The sequence below is a fragment of the Sorex araneus genome, chromosome 11 (assembly GCF_027595985.1).
Source record: "Sorex araneus isolate mSorAra2 chromosome 11, mSorAra2.pri, whole genome shotgun sequence".
Classification (NCBI taxonomy): Eukaryota; Metazoa; Chordata; class Mammalia; order Eulipotyphla; family Soricidae; genus Sorex; species Sorex araneus.
This window is the reverse complement of record NC_073312.1, coordinates 39,485,808-39,503,845: the sequence shown is the minus strand read 5'-3', so window position 1 is coordinate 39,503,845 and position 18,038 is coordinate 39,485,808. Positions and strand designations below refer to the sequence as shown.

Sequence of the window (18,038 nt, the reverse complement as noted above, 5' to 3'; positions counted from 1 at the left end):
GGGCTGGGTTCTTCCTTTGCACGTGGCTAGCCCACATTTAATCCCCAGCACATTTGTTTTACATCTTTTCCTCTTATTCCAAAGTATAGTTCAAATTATCCCCATATTGCCTTTTTGAAGATCTGTCCAAGAGTTTTAGCATTGACCAGGGATGTAACTCAGTGGTAGAGCACTTTACATTTGTGAGCCCCTGATTTTGGTCTCTGACACTCAAAAAACAAAAAAGAATCTAAGAAAAAGAAAAATGCATTGTATTGGCAAATGCAGTGTTAATTACTGATTGTCTAGTTAGAAATAGCTTTTGTTCTTTTGCTTTAGTGTATTTTCACAAAGGAGTGCTGGTTTTATTCTCACTTGTTTTTTTCCCTACTGTCTGGAATACCTTTTTTTGTTTTGTTTTGTGGGTCCTGAAGGAACCACAGGGTGTTCAGGAACCAGTCTTTTGGTTTTTTTTTTTTTTTCCTTTTTGGGTCACACCTGGCAATGCACAGGGGCTACTCCTGGCTTTGCACTCAGGAATTACTTCTGGCAGTGCTCAGGGGACCATATGGGATGCTGGGAATCGAACCTGGGTCGGCCGTGTACAAGGCAAATGCCCCACCCGCTGTGCTATTGCTCCAGCCCCATCAGGAACCAGTCTTAGTCCACCAGACTGGAGCATTGGGAATGAAGGCCGAAGGATACAATAATGTTCTTTGGACCTGTGGTGCCAAAGACCACCGGGACCACACCTGGTGTTTTTCAAGGTACCACGTGGCTCAGGAGATTGAACCAGGGTAGGGATAGGACTTAGCAGGCGATGCAGAGGAGATTGGTGCATAACTGATTTGTGCTCTAACCCCATACTATTTTATTCACCCCTTACTCAGTTTTATTTCTTTAAAGGAAATTCTCTCCCATTCTTTCTCTATTAAGACTATATTTCTTCTTCCATACCAAAGATGATTAACATACCAAGCAAAATTGTATCTCTAGCTCTTACTCATTCTAACATACCCACTTGCTTATTACCTAACACTAATGTTGTCATGTTCTGTAATCAGATATTCTTTGTCAGAAGTTTTAAGTAATTACAGCCTTCTTAAAATTTTGCAACATATTTTGCTTGTGCATTTTTCTCAGAAGAAGTTTCATTCCTTTTATGCAATTTTCAAAGGATTTCATGGCCCACAGATGATGAATAATCGCAAGGTAGCAGTACTAGAAAATTCATATGCTTTGTTTTATTTTTAGTTTGGGGGCCATACCCAGCAGTGTTTAGGGCCTACTCCTAGCTTGGTGCCTCAGGAGTTGCTCCTGGAAGGCTTCTGCCACTGCTAGCTTTGAACGCAGGTGTCTGGCATTCAAGCATGCACAGCTATTTTACTGACCCTAGAAGGTTTTTTTCTTTTTTGGGTCACACCTGGCGGTGCACAGGGGTTACTCCTGGCTCATGTACTCAGGAATTACTCCAGGCGGTGCTCAGGGGACCATATGGGATGCTGGGAATCGAACCCAGGTTGGCCGTGTGCAAGGCAAACGCCCTACCTGCTGTGCTTTTGCACCAGCCCGAGAAGATTCTTTTTCAGTAATACACACTCACAAGAAGTGTTACAGTTGACATCAGGGTTACTTAGTTTTTAACCCTGCTGGTGCACAGAAATTTTGTACCAATTGTGGGGGCGGTGGGGGGGAGGGATTATCATCACTGAACAGAGTTGTTTGTTTTTGTTTTTGTTTTTTTAATTTTTATTGAATCACCATGTGGAAAGTTACAGAGCTTTCAGGCTTAAGTCTCAGTTATACAATGCTGAACACCCATCCCTTCACCAGTGCATATATTCCACCACCAGGAACCCCAGTATGCCTCCCTCCCCCACCCCACCCCCACCTGTTTCACTTTACTTTGATTACATTCAATATTTCAACAAAAAATTCACTAATATTGTTTGAAGCTTCCCCCCCAAAGTCAGGCCTGTTGAAAAGGAACCATTTGATAATTTGTTTTCCATTGCTGACAATGAACAAATATGAGGTCGCGCAGCCGGTTTTGGATTTCTGTATTTTAGTAACTAAGTCCAGGGAAATTTCTGCCAGAAATTGCATCACTGCAAGCTTATACCTCCCTTTTGTGGTGCTCATAAAATAGAAAAGCTGAGAGAGAAAAACCCTTACCCTCCTGGTGCGGCATGGGGCAGTGGTTCAGTTCACAGTCTAGAGACATTTTTCCAAGAAGCTGCTGGTGCCCACAGTAGTTTAGCTGGCCTCTGGGATCAAGCTCGTGCAGCAGCTGAAAGGCCGAACACGTGTGGCCGCTGCGCTTAAATCTCGGTGGAGGGTGGGGCCATTACCACCCTTGTCCCGGGATCACCGTCACGTCCCATTGCTGCAAGCTCATACCTCCTTTTTGTGCTCATAAAATGGTGGTCGCCATGCTATGCCCGGAAAGGAAAAGCTGAGAGAGAAAAACCCTTCCCCTCTTGGTGCGGCATGGGGCAGTGGCTCACTTCACAGTCTAGAGACATTTCTGCAAGAAGCTGCTGGTGCCCAAAGTTTAGCTGGCCTGAACAGTTGTTTTTTAACTGCTAATATACAGACTAGTACAGTTCTACAGGTGTAATAAAGTTAAAAACCATTGAATTGGGGAAAATAAGACAGAAACTGTACATACCAGCAGGACAGCACCTGGTGTGGCTTCTTTAGTTAAAATAGTCTCACAACAGTCTACCACTGTCAGGAAGTCTAGTGAAAGAGCAAGGTTCCCAACAGAAGAATGGGAAAAGTTGTAGTGTAATACTAAGCTATAAGAAAAGATGAGGGCCAGAGTGATGGTATAGGAGTTAAGGCACTAATTTGCTTGTACTTATACATACTTATACCCTGTTCCTGCCCCTTCAGAAAGATTAAATCTTTCAGTTTGCTGCAACTTAGGTGAGATGAGCATTATTATTAAGCAAAATAAGTCAAGAGAGGGGACTGGAGAGAGGACCTACAGTGACCTCACACTCACTGTGGGATATGGAGAAACAAAACAGGGACATAGTACCTAATGATTACAAACCCTTGGCCTTGGATTCTAAAACTGAGATTACTGAACAGTCGAGCCAGGAAGTTGGAGAAGAGGTGGGCTAAAAGTGACATAAGGATTATGGTGTAGGATCTGGGGCACTTTGGTGGTAGTGAAGGTGCAATAACTTCGAACATCAAAACCATAAATGTTAACACTGGTAATCATGTTGCCTAACCTATAAAAATTATCTTTTAATAAAAGAATAAGGTTGCTGTGGAGAAAATCTTGACTCCAATAGCATTTCATATTTCAGTTCAGAAGGAATTCAAGTTTAGCCACTGTCTTCTTTCCCTTTAATATTTCATTCTGATTCAAGAAACTTCCCTATATTTTATGACCTAAATCTTTTTTTTTCTTTTCGTTCTCTTTTTTTTTTTTTTAATTCTTTTATTAATTCACCATGTGGAAAGTTACAAAGCGTTCAGGTTAAAGTATGACTTAAATCTTACCTTGTTAAACATCTACAACGTACTCTGCAAGGGCTCAGGAAATAGAAGTCATTAAGAAAAATGTGGGGGGGGGGAAATAAAAGAAGAAATGTGGGGCAAATCTTCTCTGAGACAGAACTAAACAAGCATTATAATATAGCATGATATGCAGTATAAAACACTCGGAATGAGAAAAACTGTGTGAAAGTTTTTACTTAAAACATACATACCTTCTGATATTGGCATTTTGATTTTGAAAAGTTTATTTTTATTCTTTTTCAGAATTGATATACAAGGAAGTTATGGACTTAGAGGAGAGAACCAAGAATGGAGTTATACGAGGGCAGCCCTCTCCTTTAGGTTGGTTACAATATAATCTTGGTTAAGCTTCTCACATTTCACAATTTTTCCTTTAAGCCAGAACCTTAATTCTTTTAATATTTATTGCTATTATTAAAATTTTGTAAGTATAATGTTTAAGTGTAAAGTTGAAAGGTCTGATACATTGTACTAGTTCGTCATACCTATTGTGTTAGTAACTGAATTCATTACAATGTGTATCTTTTTCTGTGATACTTAGATTCCATTGAAGAATAGAAATTTGAAGCTTATTTTTGATACCATTGTTGATTTGTCTTTACAGAGGAAATATTTTGCAACTCAGTGTTTTCTTTCTATGATTATATTCATTTTTAAATATGCTAAAGCTTTGGTGCAATGTTTGCTACATGCCATGATGGTTACTTTTTTACTTTGGTGTTATTTATTAGTTGACAAAAGGCAGTAGTAATGATGTCCACCTTATAAATTATCCTTTAATAATAAAACTGGATACAGGAGTTAAGTGTCTTTTCATAGGTCATCTTTCATTTAAGTATCTTTGTAAAAGCAAAATGACTTTAAGAGAAAATTTTAAGTGTTGGGTAACATGTAAATATTAAGTATATATCATATGATTGGGAGCTGAATAAAGTACCATTCTCAAAACCCATCAAAGGTATTATTAATCACATTTTAAAGATAAACTAAAATCAGAGAAATTAAGTGATATATTACAAATAAATCTTTTATGTAGAAGAACAATATTTGAAGCTTATCAGTCACTTAAGAATGCATGGATTGAGGCCAGAGTGATATTATAGCAGGTAGGTTATTTGCCTTACATGTGGCCAACCCGGTTTCAATCCCCAGTATCCCATATGGTCCCCTGAGCAATGCTAGGAGTAATTCCTATGTGCAGTGCTAGGAATAACCCCTGAACATTTCTGGGTGTGACCCCAAAAAGCCAAAAAAAGAAAAGAATGCCTGGATTTGGATTCAGGATGGAGTGATAGTACAGTGGGTAGGGCACTTGCTTTATATGTGGCCAACCTGAGTTTGATTCCTGCCTCCTCATATGGTCCCCTGAGCACAGAGTCAGGAATACACCTTGAGCATTGTATGTGTAGCCCCAAAATAACAACAAACAGAATAATACCTGGGCTTTCTGGCATCTTGAGTGGCTTCTGACTGGCACTGGGAACTTAGGCATACAGTGGTGTTAGGATAGTGCTAAGAGGGGCTGGAGTGATAGCACAGCAGGTAGGGCGTTTACCTTGCACACAGCCGACCCAGGTTCGATTCCCAGCATCCCATATGGTACCCCGAGCATAGCCAGGAGTAACTCCGGAGTGCATGAGCCAGGAGTAACTCCTGAGTGCGTGATCCAGGAGTAACCTCTGGATGTGACCCAAAAAGCAAAAAAAAAGTATAAAGTGCTAAGGATGAGATGAAATTTGAGCGATACTTGAAGGGTCAGTAATTTCAACAGATAGGTCTTAAATGTGATTAAGACTGTACCATTTTAGGGGCTGGAGCACAGTGGGTAGGGCCTTGCACGTGGCCGACCTGGGTTCGAATCCCATCATCCCATATGGTCCCCTGAACACCGCCAGGGGTAATTCCTGAGTGCAAAGCCAGGAGTAACCCTGTGCATTGCCAGGCATGACCCAAAAAGCAAAAAAAAAAAAAAAAAGACTACCATTTTAATCATTTCTCTTAGAACTCCTCTGTTTAGACAAAAATTGGCATCTTATGACACAACTTGGTATTATGTTTTAGCATCTTATATTATTGAGTAAGATCTTAAATAAAACTAGTTTCAGATGTCATTTTTATTGCACTATAAGTAATTAAGTAATTCTTTTTTTTTTTTTTTTTTTGCTTTTTGGGCCACACCCGGCAATGCTCAGGGGTTACTCCTGGCTCTGCACTCAGGAATTATCCCTGGCGGTGCTCAGGGGACCATATGGGATGCTGGGAATCGAACCTGGGTCGGCCTCGTGCAAGGCAAACGCCCTCCCTGCTGTGCTATTACTCCAGCCCCACTATAAGTAATTCTTAAAAATTCTTTCCATAGCTTTTGTCCCCCAAATGCAGAATGAACCAGAAAATCAAAGTGAAATAAAATTCTTTCACTGCTGTTTAGCTGTGCCCACAATCTCTCTCTCACGCTCTCTCTCTCATTTACAGAACTGTTAATGTAGAATTCCATGCATCCACACCTACAACCACCACTATAAACTTCCCTACAACACACACACACACCTCCCACCTGAAGACCGTGCATTTATTACAGCTTTTTGGGTCACACCCAGCAATGTACAGGGGCTTCTCCTGGCTCTGCACTCAGGAATTAATCCTGGCGGTGCTGGGGGACCATATGGGATGCTGGGAATCGAACCCGCGTCGGCCGAGTGCAAGGCAAACGCCCTACCTACTGTGCTATCGCTCCAGCCCGTACAATGATTCTTTATATCCCACATACGACAGATCATTCTGTGTCCTCTTTGAATATGACCCCTCTCCTAACTTCACTCAGCATAATACTCTCCAGACCTATCGACATAGTAGTGAATTGCATGATTTCATCTTTTCTTAAAGCCAAGTAATACTCCTTTGTGTGTGTGCTTGTGCTTGCGCGCACATACACATACACACACATATCATAGTTTTCTTATTTACCTTCTGTTCTTGGACACTTGGGTTGTTTCTAGATTTTGGCTACTGTGAATAATGCTACAATGACCTTAGTGGTGCTTTTCTGAATAGAGGGCTTTTTACTGGGGTGGGGGCAAGGTGGGAGGGTAACAACACATACCTAGCAGTGCTTAGTGCTGACTCTGCGCCCAGGAATCAAAGTTGGGCCAGCCATATTCAAGGCAAGTAATTGCTCTCTACCTGCTGTGCTACGGCTTCAGTTGCCTAATAGAGTTTTTGGCCCTAAGGGTAGATTGCCTAGAAGTGGAATTGCTGGACTAGTCAACATTCCTACCATCGTGAATGGAATTTCTTTTCCCCCACATCACCGCCAGCACTAATTGTTTTGTTATGTGTGCCAGTCTCAATGATACCTCATTGTTGTTTTGATTTGCATTTCTCCAGTGATGAGTGATGCAGAGCATTTTATCATAGACCTCTTGGCTGTTTCATGAGGAAGTTTCTGTTCATCTTTTCCTCCATTTATCGATGGGGTTGGTGTGTGTGTTTTTTTTCTTCGTAAAGTTCTGTCAGTACTTTATATATCTTGGACATGCACTAGTGATAAGTGGTGGAGTGGTGTGCAAATATCCTTCTCCAGACTGTGGGGTGTCTTTATTCTGGTTATCATTTCCTTTGTGGTATAGAAGATTCTTAGTTTGAAAATAGTCCTATGTTTATTCTAGCTTCCATTTGCTTGACCAGTGGCGTTGTATCATTAAATGTACCTCTAAATTCAGTGTCATGAAGTGTTCCACCTAGATGCAACCTGTGGCATTTCAGTAAATGTGAAGACCATGTAACCGAGGCAGTTGAACTAAGACGTCTTTATAAAGTGATCTTACTAAAAGCCTTAACTTAGACTTTAAAACAAGGTGCTCCTAGGACTGGGCTGATTGGTTAGAGAGGTAGAGCTCACCCGTGTTCAAATGAACCCTGGCAGCAGGCACTGCTGGGTTAGCTCTGATGCACCCTGTCATGCTAGGCCCTAGGAGTACCACATTGACAGGCCATTCCCTAACCCATCCAGGGTTAGGTGAGAAAATACCATAAATCATTTTTATTGAACAGGGATTCTTAGTTTTTTTTTAGTGAAATATCCCTGAGATCTGTTCAACAAAGTCTTGAACTTAACAGTTTTTGAGGAAAGAGCAGTACTTTAGATTTTAACTTAGAGTGAAGGGTGATTTGTAAGTTGCTGTTTTGTTTTGTGAATCTCATTAATGAACTTTCCGAACCCAAGAAAGAGCTATTTTTCACAAGAGGCAGCCAGTACAGTGTACGTCGTTCAGTGTGTGACTCTGTCTGCAACTGATTTGCTGTTTTGTTTCTCATAGCACAGGTGCAGCAGTGATCAATGGCTCTCAGCATCCATCGTCATCGTCGTCTGTCAATGATGTGTCTTCGATGTCAACAGAACCGACTTTGGCCTCGGATACAGACAGCAGTCTGGAAGCATCAGCTGGACCTCTGGGCTGCTGTAGATGACTACTTGGGCCTTGGGGAGGTGGGAGGCTGGGAGGGATGGGGAGTCATTTAGTCATTGATAGAACTACTTTGAAACAATTCAGTGGTCTTATTTTTGAGTGATTTTTCAAAAATGTAGAATTCATTTTGTAGTAAAGTAGTTTATTTTTTTTAATTTCAAGTGATGTAATTTAAAACTTAAGTTGTGTTTTAAAACAGCAACAAAACTGTATTGTATTTTTGCTGTAATTAACTGTATAATGTAAACCTAATTATTTTATCATGGTTTAAATTTTTGCATATTTGCTTTATCTTATGCTGCTGATTTTTTTTTTACTGAATTTGTAAGATTTTGTTTATCAAAGCAATTATGTGGTGACTTGCCTATATCATGAATTATTTAAGATTTTTATAGTTTTTTTATTAGAATTTATTTTAAATGTTTTGTTCATGATGCTATCCTTCAGGGTTATGTGCTTATTGATGAAATTACACCCTGAGGAGTGAGGGAAAATAACCTGTAGCCAGTTATATTCAGGAATAACTACTGTAAATGGTGAACGTGTTTTAAAAACCTCCAACATTTGCTACTTGCCAATCTTAATTTAGTTATAACAAAACTATTGGTAGTTAATTCTATATGAATATTGGCAAAAAGCCCCATCATTTAAATGGCAGAATAGCTCAGAACATGTCTTTGAATATGTTGAGTATCTGCCACCATCACCCTCTTTTCCCCCCACCTCACCTGACAAAAGTAAAATTATGAGAGTATGATGTTTTCTGCAAATTTGTGGCATGCTCAAAGCTTATGATCACATAAAGTCAAGAGGATACTTCATGAATAATACATTTCAATGCAAATAAACAGATGGTTCACTTCTACTAGCGATGAGCCTGTTTTTGTATACACTGAGTTAATCTACTCAGGCTGTAGGTTCCAGCAGTGGTTTAGAGTCTGGTCTTCCCTTTCCTGCAGCCTTGGGCCCTTGGACCTTTCCAGTTTCCTATTAAAGTGTCAGTCAGTTGAGCACCAATTCTCACGGTGTTTCTGGCCATTTGATTCTACCTGTGTAGCATAATCATCTTTGTACTAGATCTCGGGAGGTTCCAAAACCTACTTAGATTTATGTAGGTGATGTATCAAATGAGCAATATACCGTTCATCTGAAAATAGTAGCACACAGCCATATTATAGGATATCATTTTCTAAGGACTGTTTCTTCACATTGAGCAGAGCAGACATAAGTGGTGGTTATTTTGTCTGTCTCATTTTTTTATATCTGATTTCCAATAAAACATGCAATGTGGATGTTGAGTAGTGTAAGAATGGTGCTGCTCCTGACTAGTGTGTGTTAACTGTTTACATTTTATACCTGCAGGATTATTTCTTATAACTGAATTTTTCTTAAGTAAACTATCATTGAATTCTCATTACTTTTCTCTAAAATACATTGTCTGTAATTTTCCCAGGCACCTTTTTGTCATTTTTGAAATAAGGAGTTTCATATAGTGACTTGAAGTGCATACTTATATGACAAGGTTCTAGGCAAAAAGTCCATTAGAAATGACCAACAGGAGCTAGAACTGGTAAAGCTCAACATATATTGAAAGTTCACTTGGCATGTTATTCTTAAATTTAGTACAAGATTCCTTTTGAGTATTTTATTTAGGTCATTGTTAATGTGCAATATGTAGGATATATTACCCCTTTTATATGCTTTGAAAATAACCAGGTTTTTTTTAATGGTCCAAAGTCATGATTTCCAGCCACTTTTAAGGCTATCAGCCTTTTTATTAGTCCCTTTTCTATCCATAATACAATATGACATATTGTTCATTTAGAAAATTATGGATTTACAGGTAATACTTTTTGAATTGTAGAAACAGAATGAGACTTAACTATTTCAGAAATCTGAGCATTTGTGTGTACTTAGTTTATTTTAATTTAGCAGTTAGCTTTATTTTCTCTAAAGAGATTATTTCACTATTGCACTTTAACAACTGACATGCTGTCAGCCGTTTCCCATGTTTTATGTTTTTCCATAAACATCTCTGTTGATAAAGATTTTCGTTAAGTGAAGAAAGCCAGGTGTTCCTATGTATCATTTATTATAAACGCCAGCTCCCACTTGCCAGTCAACATGTTTTGGTTGATTCAGGGGAAAAAATAAAAAATCTTATTAGAGGAGACTAAAATATTAAAATTACATCCTTGAAAAAAAGTCAGTTAAATGTTGCCTGCCCTGATATATTTTAAAATACATTAACTATACTTGTAAATGCAGCCTTTTCTTTTCTTAAATCTGTTAAACTAAATCTGTAATATTTCTTTTTTTATTTTCTATGTTTTTTTTACTCTTAAACCAATTTGGGGTTATTTTAAAGAAAAACACACAAAGAAGATTGCTGCCAAATAGTACTTACATAAAGCCACCTTTGTTATATATAATTTTCATAATTCAAATATACTCAATACAATCATTGTCTTGCTACCAGAAAAAAAAAAATCTTTTGACCAAAATTTGTGATTCAGCTTTTTGCAGATTTTTCTTTCTGGTTAGGTTACACTAATTTGGTTGCGCTACTACTTTCTATGTATTTCTTCCTCATTACTATTCCATTATTTATCTTCTACTATATAGTGATCATTTGTAAAAATGATGGTGTTTTGGGGAGTGCTTAAACACAACATACATAGGTAGAGCATCTCAAATCTGTTTGCCAACAGTTCTCAGTTTGTCACACATCTTTGACTGCTGATTGTCCTGGTATGAGTCTTTCAAGTTGGTAAAGGTACTGTGTTTACATCAGATTTTCTAAGAGAAATGCCAGCCTTTCAAATGAGAAAGCTACCCCACACCCACCCCCTTAATCGTAGAGAAGCTTAACTGTATGTAAAGCAGCAAACTCCCTCCCCCCCAAACCTATTTGTTGTTTTGCTTTATGCTAATCCTGCTACGTTGTCTCAAAAGATAAAAAGGATGTCTGAGAACTTGCAGCAGGCAGGCAAGTGGAGCTGTTTCGGGGTAACGGATAAAACTTGTTATACACTACCGGCCAGTATGTGCTACACATATGGAGACCTAACAACTCATTGTTGCCTAGGCACAAGCCTGCACAACATTTTGAGGTTAAAACATAATAGTCTATTTTCAAAATTACTGTTGTAGTTTGTGAGTGTTGGTCATTAGTCACATTGTAGCTGTAGAGTGAATGCATGAAGCCCTATGACCCCAGTAAACTTCTCTTACTGTAGAAAAACCAAGCAACACCATTCTGTCATTAGCAGCCCTTATAAATGTTGCCTCCAGATCCTTTACATTTTAGTATACAGTGTGTTTCTCTTGATCTCTCTTAGGTTTTTCCTGAATCGGAGGAAATTAATTTTTCCGTAGTTGCAAGAAAGATAATGTAAAGGGCATTGAAGCAGAAGCGTATAGTTTGGGGTATGATTACAAAATTCGCAAGGAAAACAAAAGTTCTAATTAATTTTAAACTAACTGCTCTTAGTTAAGTGCTCTTAAGGAGAGTCTAGTAAGAGTAACAACTTTGTGGCCATTTCTGGGTTAGATTCTCTTTGTTACTGAAACTTTTGAGAAATATTACCTGTGGATTAGTTTTGCACAATGTTCTATTCTCACAATAACTAATGAATTAGATTTTTATTGAACTACCTCACACTAATTTTCTATGCTTTCCCAAGTAAGCTGTTGCCCTGTTAGATCTTTACTGAGTGTGAATTATATGTGTTAAGTACTTTATAGCCAATGTCAACACAATACCAGTAAGTATGTAAAATACATACCTTGCCATCAGTAAGAGAGATGTGTAGATTCTATCGCTGTAGTTGTTGGAAAATTGTTAGATGTGGTTGTTGGACATTATTACTGTTTTTTGTAAGTAGAAACCTGCTCGTGATATCAGTCCATTCTTTACATTTTACAAAAGAAATAAATCTTAGTAAATTTTACGAAGAAATGAATTACTTTTGTAGGCCCGATATTTGGTATATTTTTGAGAAGCTCTTAATCTTTTAGCTGAATGATGAAGTTAAACTAAACTAGCGGTCTACCTGGACTGTGACATCTATTTTCTCATTACAGATTATTCTGTACAGTAGGTTTTAAAACCTGAAAACCTAACTATGATACTGGACATTTGCTTTTTCTCCCTATCTGCCATTCCTTCTTCATTCCTCTCCCCTGTGTTCCATTCCCTCTCCCTCCTCTAGACAAAACGAAATGGGGCACATTGTAGGGAATGCTGAGATAATTATTGTGGTTTTGAATCATTCATGCCCTGGTCATCAAATATGCACCACTGGAATGTAAACAATGTTACCTAGTATGTTAATTGGTTATAATATTTTAAATAAAAAAGAAAAAAGTGGTATGGAAATTACGAAATTAAGAGTTTTTTCATTGAAAACAAATTATAAGTTTGTGGTAAAAGGTTTTCCTGGCAGCACTAATAATTTCTGTAGATTGGGGTAAAAGATTGTTGGAGCTGGCTTCTTTTTTATTTCACACATTCTGTGAAGACCGTAAAATATCATCTGAGTTGTCTGGTTAATCTTATTTTTCTGGTGTTTGAAATTGCTGGAGGGACAATCTTGTAAAGGGAATTTGCTTCAGTGCCCTTAAATAGTTTTTAATAGTCATATGAGAGAGGGGGCTGGAGCGGGTAGGGCGTTTACCTTGCACATGGCCACACGGGTTCGAATCCCAGCATCCCATATGGTCTCCTGAGCACCGCCAGGGGTGATTCCTGAGTGCAGAGCCAGGAGTAACCCCTGTGCATTGCTGGGTGTGACCCAAAAAGAAAAAAAAATAGTCATATGAGATAGCAGCCAGCATAATCACTTGGCAAAAATAAGTATTTTTAAAAGATCTCTGGGCCAGAGGGTTAGCACAAGGATTAAAGCACTTGATGCATCCCACCAACTGTGGCACCAAAGTTTCCCCTGTCCCCAGAGCCAAGAATGGACCCTGGACACTGCTGGCTGTGGCCCCAACTCCACTTCTCCCAACTCTCAAGTAGTATCTTTGGAAACAAATGAAATTTCAATTCTGAACATTTTTTTTGCCAGGAATATAATCTGCCTGCATTGGGCATGGTCTGTGGGGCTGTCGGGGTTACCCTATGTCCAACCTCTCTGTATGAAGACCTCCTCCATGGGGCTCAACTCTTGTTTCAGATACAGCCTAACCCCATATCTGTGCTCTCTTCACCTCTTCCTGCTCCACAGAAAGGACAGGATGAGGACAGGTTTTCTCACTGTTGCTCCATCAGTTGCCAGCCTGGTGCTGCTCATCACTGTCTTGGTGACAGTGACAAAAATAAAGATAAATCCCATTCAGCTGTGATGCCCTGGCAGCACCAAATAAAATACAGAGTTAACTTGTTCCACTGACACTACATTTTAATGTTGTTTCATAAGAGCCCGTTAACAATGTAAATGGAAGCTGGATTGTACAGATTCAGTGATTTTAAAATTACTTTTAATGCCAGGAAGATAGCTCAAAGGGCTAATAAACTAGCTTTGCATTTGGTAGGCCTTAGTTGAAACTCCAGCACTAACCCCAGAAGTAGCCCCGGAGTGGTGACCTAAAGGCCAAAAAAACTTGATCATTTACAGCCTACACTCCAGGATGTCTTGAGGCTTTATTTGTAACTAAGAAATACTTCAAACATGTTTTGTTAAGCCTCTAACATTTCATTTCACTAACTAATGAGTGCACATGTATCTGATACTGTTGGGAGAGAGAAGAGAGAATAGCAGATGACACCACTCATTACCCTGATTGAATTGACTTGTGTAGACAGTGACCACGGTGAAGAGATACAGGAGAGATTAATTAGGGGAAATGAAGGTTTTGCAGGACAGGAAAACCTTTAAATCAGAAGATCTAAATCATATTCGGCCTACTGCTTCCTTTTAAGAAAAATATTGCTCAGTAACCCTTGGGAAAAGGCAGTGTTTGGAGGCTCCTGCACTGTCCAGGAGCCATGCAGTGCCAGGGATCAGACCAAGGCTAGCTACATGCGAAGCAAGTACCTTAACCACTGTACTATCCAGCAAGAATTATGAATTCTTTGTGTATTCACACTTGCAAGGCAAGAGCTCTACCACAGTACCTCAGAGAGGAATAGAGCTAACATGACCCAACAAATCCATGTCTTGGTATCTACCCCCCAAGACACAAATATTCAGAAGGAACATTATTCTTTGCACACTTAGTACAATAGCTAGGCTATGGAATCAACCCTAGGTATCAAAGGACAGATGGTGGATAATGAAGGCGTGGTTGGAATGCTCTGCAGCTTCGGGAATGATGAAATCATGCAATTCACTGCAACTTGGATGGAACTGCTAAGTGGTTGTGTTAAGGGAAGTCAGAAGGTCAAATATCAGATGATCTTACATCTGTAACATACAGAATAATGAGAAGGGAATGCAAGGTGTCCAAGGGATCTGGATAGATAATAGAAATAAGGACAGGAAAGAAAAGGAGGGAAGTGGGTCGAGGGAGGGGAAAATTGGTGGTGGAAAATGGGCACTGGTGGAGGGATGGGTACTAGAACATTGTTTGAAATGCAAACATGAAAGTTTGTACGTCTATCTCATGGTGATTCATTAAATAAAAAATTTTTTTAATGTTTTTTTAAAAAGTGGGAAAGAAGAGGCAAATGGGAGGTGAAGGGCAGCAAAAGCCTCAAGTATATTGATGGTGTAGAGTTGAGGTATATATCTAAACCAGAGTGAATAATAGCGTAAGTATGAGGTCCAAACTTTTATAACAACCAAACTTAAAAGTGCATGTTCCTGGGGCTGGAGCGATAGCACAGCGGGTAGGGTGTTTGCCTTGCACGCGGCTGACCCAGGTTCGATCCCTGGCATCCCATATGGTCCTCCCAAGCACCGACAGGAGTAATTCCTGAGTGCAAAGCCAGGAGTAACCCTTGAGCATCGCTGGGTGTGACCCAAAAAGAAGAAAAAAGAAATTTTTTTAAAAAGTGCATGTTTCTAATGCCCAAAAGTAGAGAGAGAGTATGGGCAAAATTGTCTCTATAGGGGCAGGGGGAGGGTTGGGATAGGGGGGATGGGATACTGGGGACATTGGTGGTGGAAAATGTACACTGGTGGAGGGATGGGTATTTGGTCATTGTATGACTGAAAATCATGAAAGCTTTGTAACTATCTCTGTAATCTCTGTCACTGTAACAGTGATTCAGTAATTAAAAAAATTAAAGTGCATGTTACAGAGACAAGCTAGTGAGTGGGAGGGAACCTGGAGACTTTGGCAGACAGAAGTTGACACTGGTGGAGGGTTGCTGTTGGAACACTGTATGCCTAAAACTAATTATGAACAACTTTGTAAGTCAGGGAGTCTTAATAAAATAAAATTTAAAAAATTATATTTTAAAAAGCTCTACCACAGCCTTCTGTAGTAAACAGCTCTACCAAAGCCACCTCCTCAGCCTTCTGAAACCTACCCTTAAAAAAAAAAGCAGCCCCTCAGTTGCACCGAGACTGATATGATCCCCTTCCCACCACTCCCACACCCTCTGGGGAGGTAGTATGGGACACTTAGGAGACACTGGTTTAAGTCCTGATAAGTCCTGATATGAAAAGGTGAGGGGAAGGTCTTCCCCGACTAAAGGAATGACAAAGTGGTATTATATTAAAGTGTGTGGTTGGTGCTTGCTTTGGCCATGCATGGGGAAGGAGTAAGAACTAGCCAGGTATGGGAGTAGGGATGAAGAAACTATTTTTAACAGCAGGAGGTGGGGCTGGAGTGATAGCATAGCGGGTAGGGCATTTGCCTTGCACGTGGCAGACCTGGGTTCAATATCCAGCATCCCAAATGGTCTCCCGAGGACCATATCATTTGTCATTTGCCATCTCGTTGATCTTCGATTTGCTCAAGCGGGCACCAGTAACATCTCCATTTGTCCCTGTCACGTGTGCTAGTGTAGCTCAATGGCATCTGCTCATTCCAGGAACACGAAGAGCCTCAAACTATTTCGTTCAGGGTCTTGACGAAGTCCAACCATCTCCTAGGTGGGCAGCCAAGTGGTCTTTTGACATCCCGTGGAATCCACCCGGTAACAGCTCTAGTCCGGCGGTTGTCTCTAAATCGAATTACATGTCCGGCCCATCTGATTTTCAATGCCTTGGCAAACGAGACAGCATCCCTGATTCTTGATGGTCGATGGAGGTTGGAACTCCGGATTCCATCTCTCACTTGAGTGAAATGTGATATTCCAAGCAGTGCTCTTTTGATTCCTCTTTGGGAGACCCGAATAGTGTTTTTGTCCTGTTTTTTGTAGGGCCCAGGTCTCTGAGGTGTATGTTAGTGCAGGAGAATTGGTGGAGTCGAAAAGATGTGCCCAGGGTTGGAGGATCTTCGTCCTCTTAACAACTTCTTCGACGCTCTTGAAGGCATTCCACGCTGTTCTCTTTCTCCTGCACAGTTCTCCTGCCAAGTCATTCCTCATGTTGAGTTCTCGACCCAGGCACACATAGCTGCTGCATTCAGAGATGTTCGTTCCATTGAGAGCAAATGGAGCGTCAGGGACTAGTTCATTTTTCATGAACATTGTCTTCGTGAGATTCAGCTGTAGTCCGACCTTTCCACACTCACGGTCGAAGTCGGCCAGCATTTGTGCTACTTGGCTAATGTTCGGTGTTATGAGAACGATATCATCAGCGAAGCAGAGGTGGTATAATTGCCGACCATCTATCTTCACTCCCATTCCTTCTCATTCCAGTGGTCGCATGACGTTCTCGAGGGTGGCACTGAAGAGTTTCGGTGAAATGGTATCACCCTGCTGAACCCCTCTCTTTATGTCAATGATCACTTCCTTGTAGAATGGTGAGATACTGGTGGTGAATCTGTAATAGAAAACGGAAAAGATAATGAACTATGCCTGGGCAGAGTGACGCAAGAGGAAACTCTGGTGGAGGTTCCGTAGCGGTCCTGACGTGCAAATCGGTCGTCTATCCTGGGTATAGGGGCTAAAGACTAATCGAGCCATCTAGTAGCTGGTTCCCTCCAAAGTTTCCGTCAGGATAGCTGGCGCTCTTGCACGAGGACCATATCACTGAGTGCAAGAGCCAGGAGTAGCCCCTGTGCATCACTGGGTATAACCCAAAAAGAAAAAAAAAATAGCAGAAGGTTTGGGGCAGGAGAAATTGTACAGCCAGTGAGGTGTTTGCCTTGCATGCAGCTGATCTGGGTTTAGTCCCCTGTGTGATCCCTTGAGCCCTGCCAGGCGTGAGTTGAGTGTGGAGCCAGGAGTAAGGCCTGCACACCACCAGGGGTGAACACCCAAAACTACAAAGGCAGGAGGTTATTGTTTGTGAGACAGGGGAGTGATAGACCAAACCTTTGTTGCTTCAGGGTCTTTGACAGTGGGCATGAGTCCAGTTAGGATTTGGGTGTGGTCTAGGGAACCAAAAGGAACCAAAGAAACTAGTGGAAATTCTTTAAACCCAGTTAGGATAGAAGAGGGCCTTTTAAAAGTCCATGGCATGGGGCTGAAGCAATAGCATAGCGGCTAGGGCATTTGCCTTGCATGTGGCTGACCCGGGTTCGATTCCCAGCATCCCATATGACCAGGAGTAATTCCTGAGTGCAGAGCCAGGAGTAATTCCTGAGTGCAGAGCCAGGAATAACCCCTGAGCATAGCCAGGTGTGACCCAAAAAAAGCAAAAAAAAAAAAAATAGTCCATGGCAAGGGAGAGCATTTGAAAAATAATATTGGGGGGTAGAGGATGCCACAACTGGTGGTACTCAGGGCTTAGGGAGGGATCTCTCGTGGAGGGGCTTGGGACCATATGGGGTGCCAGAGATTGAACCCAGGGCAGCTACATGTTAAACAGGCTGCATTATTTTTTCCCTGGTCTCTAGAATATATTATTTGTGCTACAAAGTCTTCAAAGTAGTCCTGTGTTTTTTGCACGCTGTGATCGTCACTTCTGCATTTGCCGATTTTATTTTATTTTATTTTTTTGCTTTTTGGGTCACACCTGGTGATGCACAGGGGTTACTCCTGGCTCTGCACTC

General features: G+C 40.6%; 1 protein-coding gene across 7 annotated transcripts in view; it reads left to right on the top strand.

Annotated features, from left to right (window-relative positions):
- The window catches only part of MAPK8 (mitogen-activated protein kinase 8), an 83,211-nt gene extending 70,840 nt beyond the window's left edge, over positions 1-12,371 (top strand). For 6 of the 7 annotated variants that reach the window (XM_055118707.1, XM_055118706.1, XM_055118710.1 and 3 more), the window contains 2 exons: positions 3,760-3,837; positions 7,838-12,371. In XM_055118707.1, the coding sequence (XP_054974682.1) occupies positions 3,760-3,837; positions 7,838-7,983 (224 nt within the window). In that variant the 3' untranslated portion in view covers positions 7,984-12,371. Of the gene's footprint in view, positions 1-3,759; positions 3,838-7,832 lie in introns of all 7 variants that reach the window. The other variant, XM_055118712.1, reaches the window with a different exon arrangement.
- Positions 12,372-18,038: the final 5,667 nt, after the last annotated feature.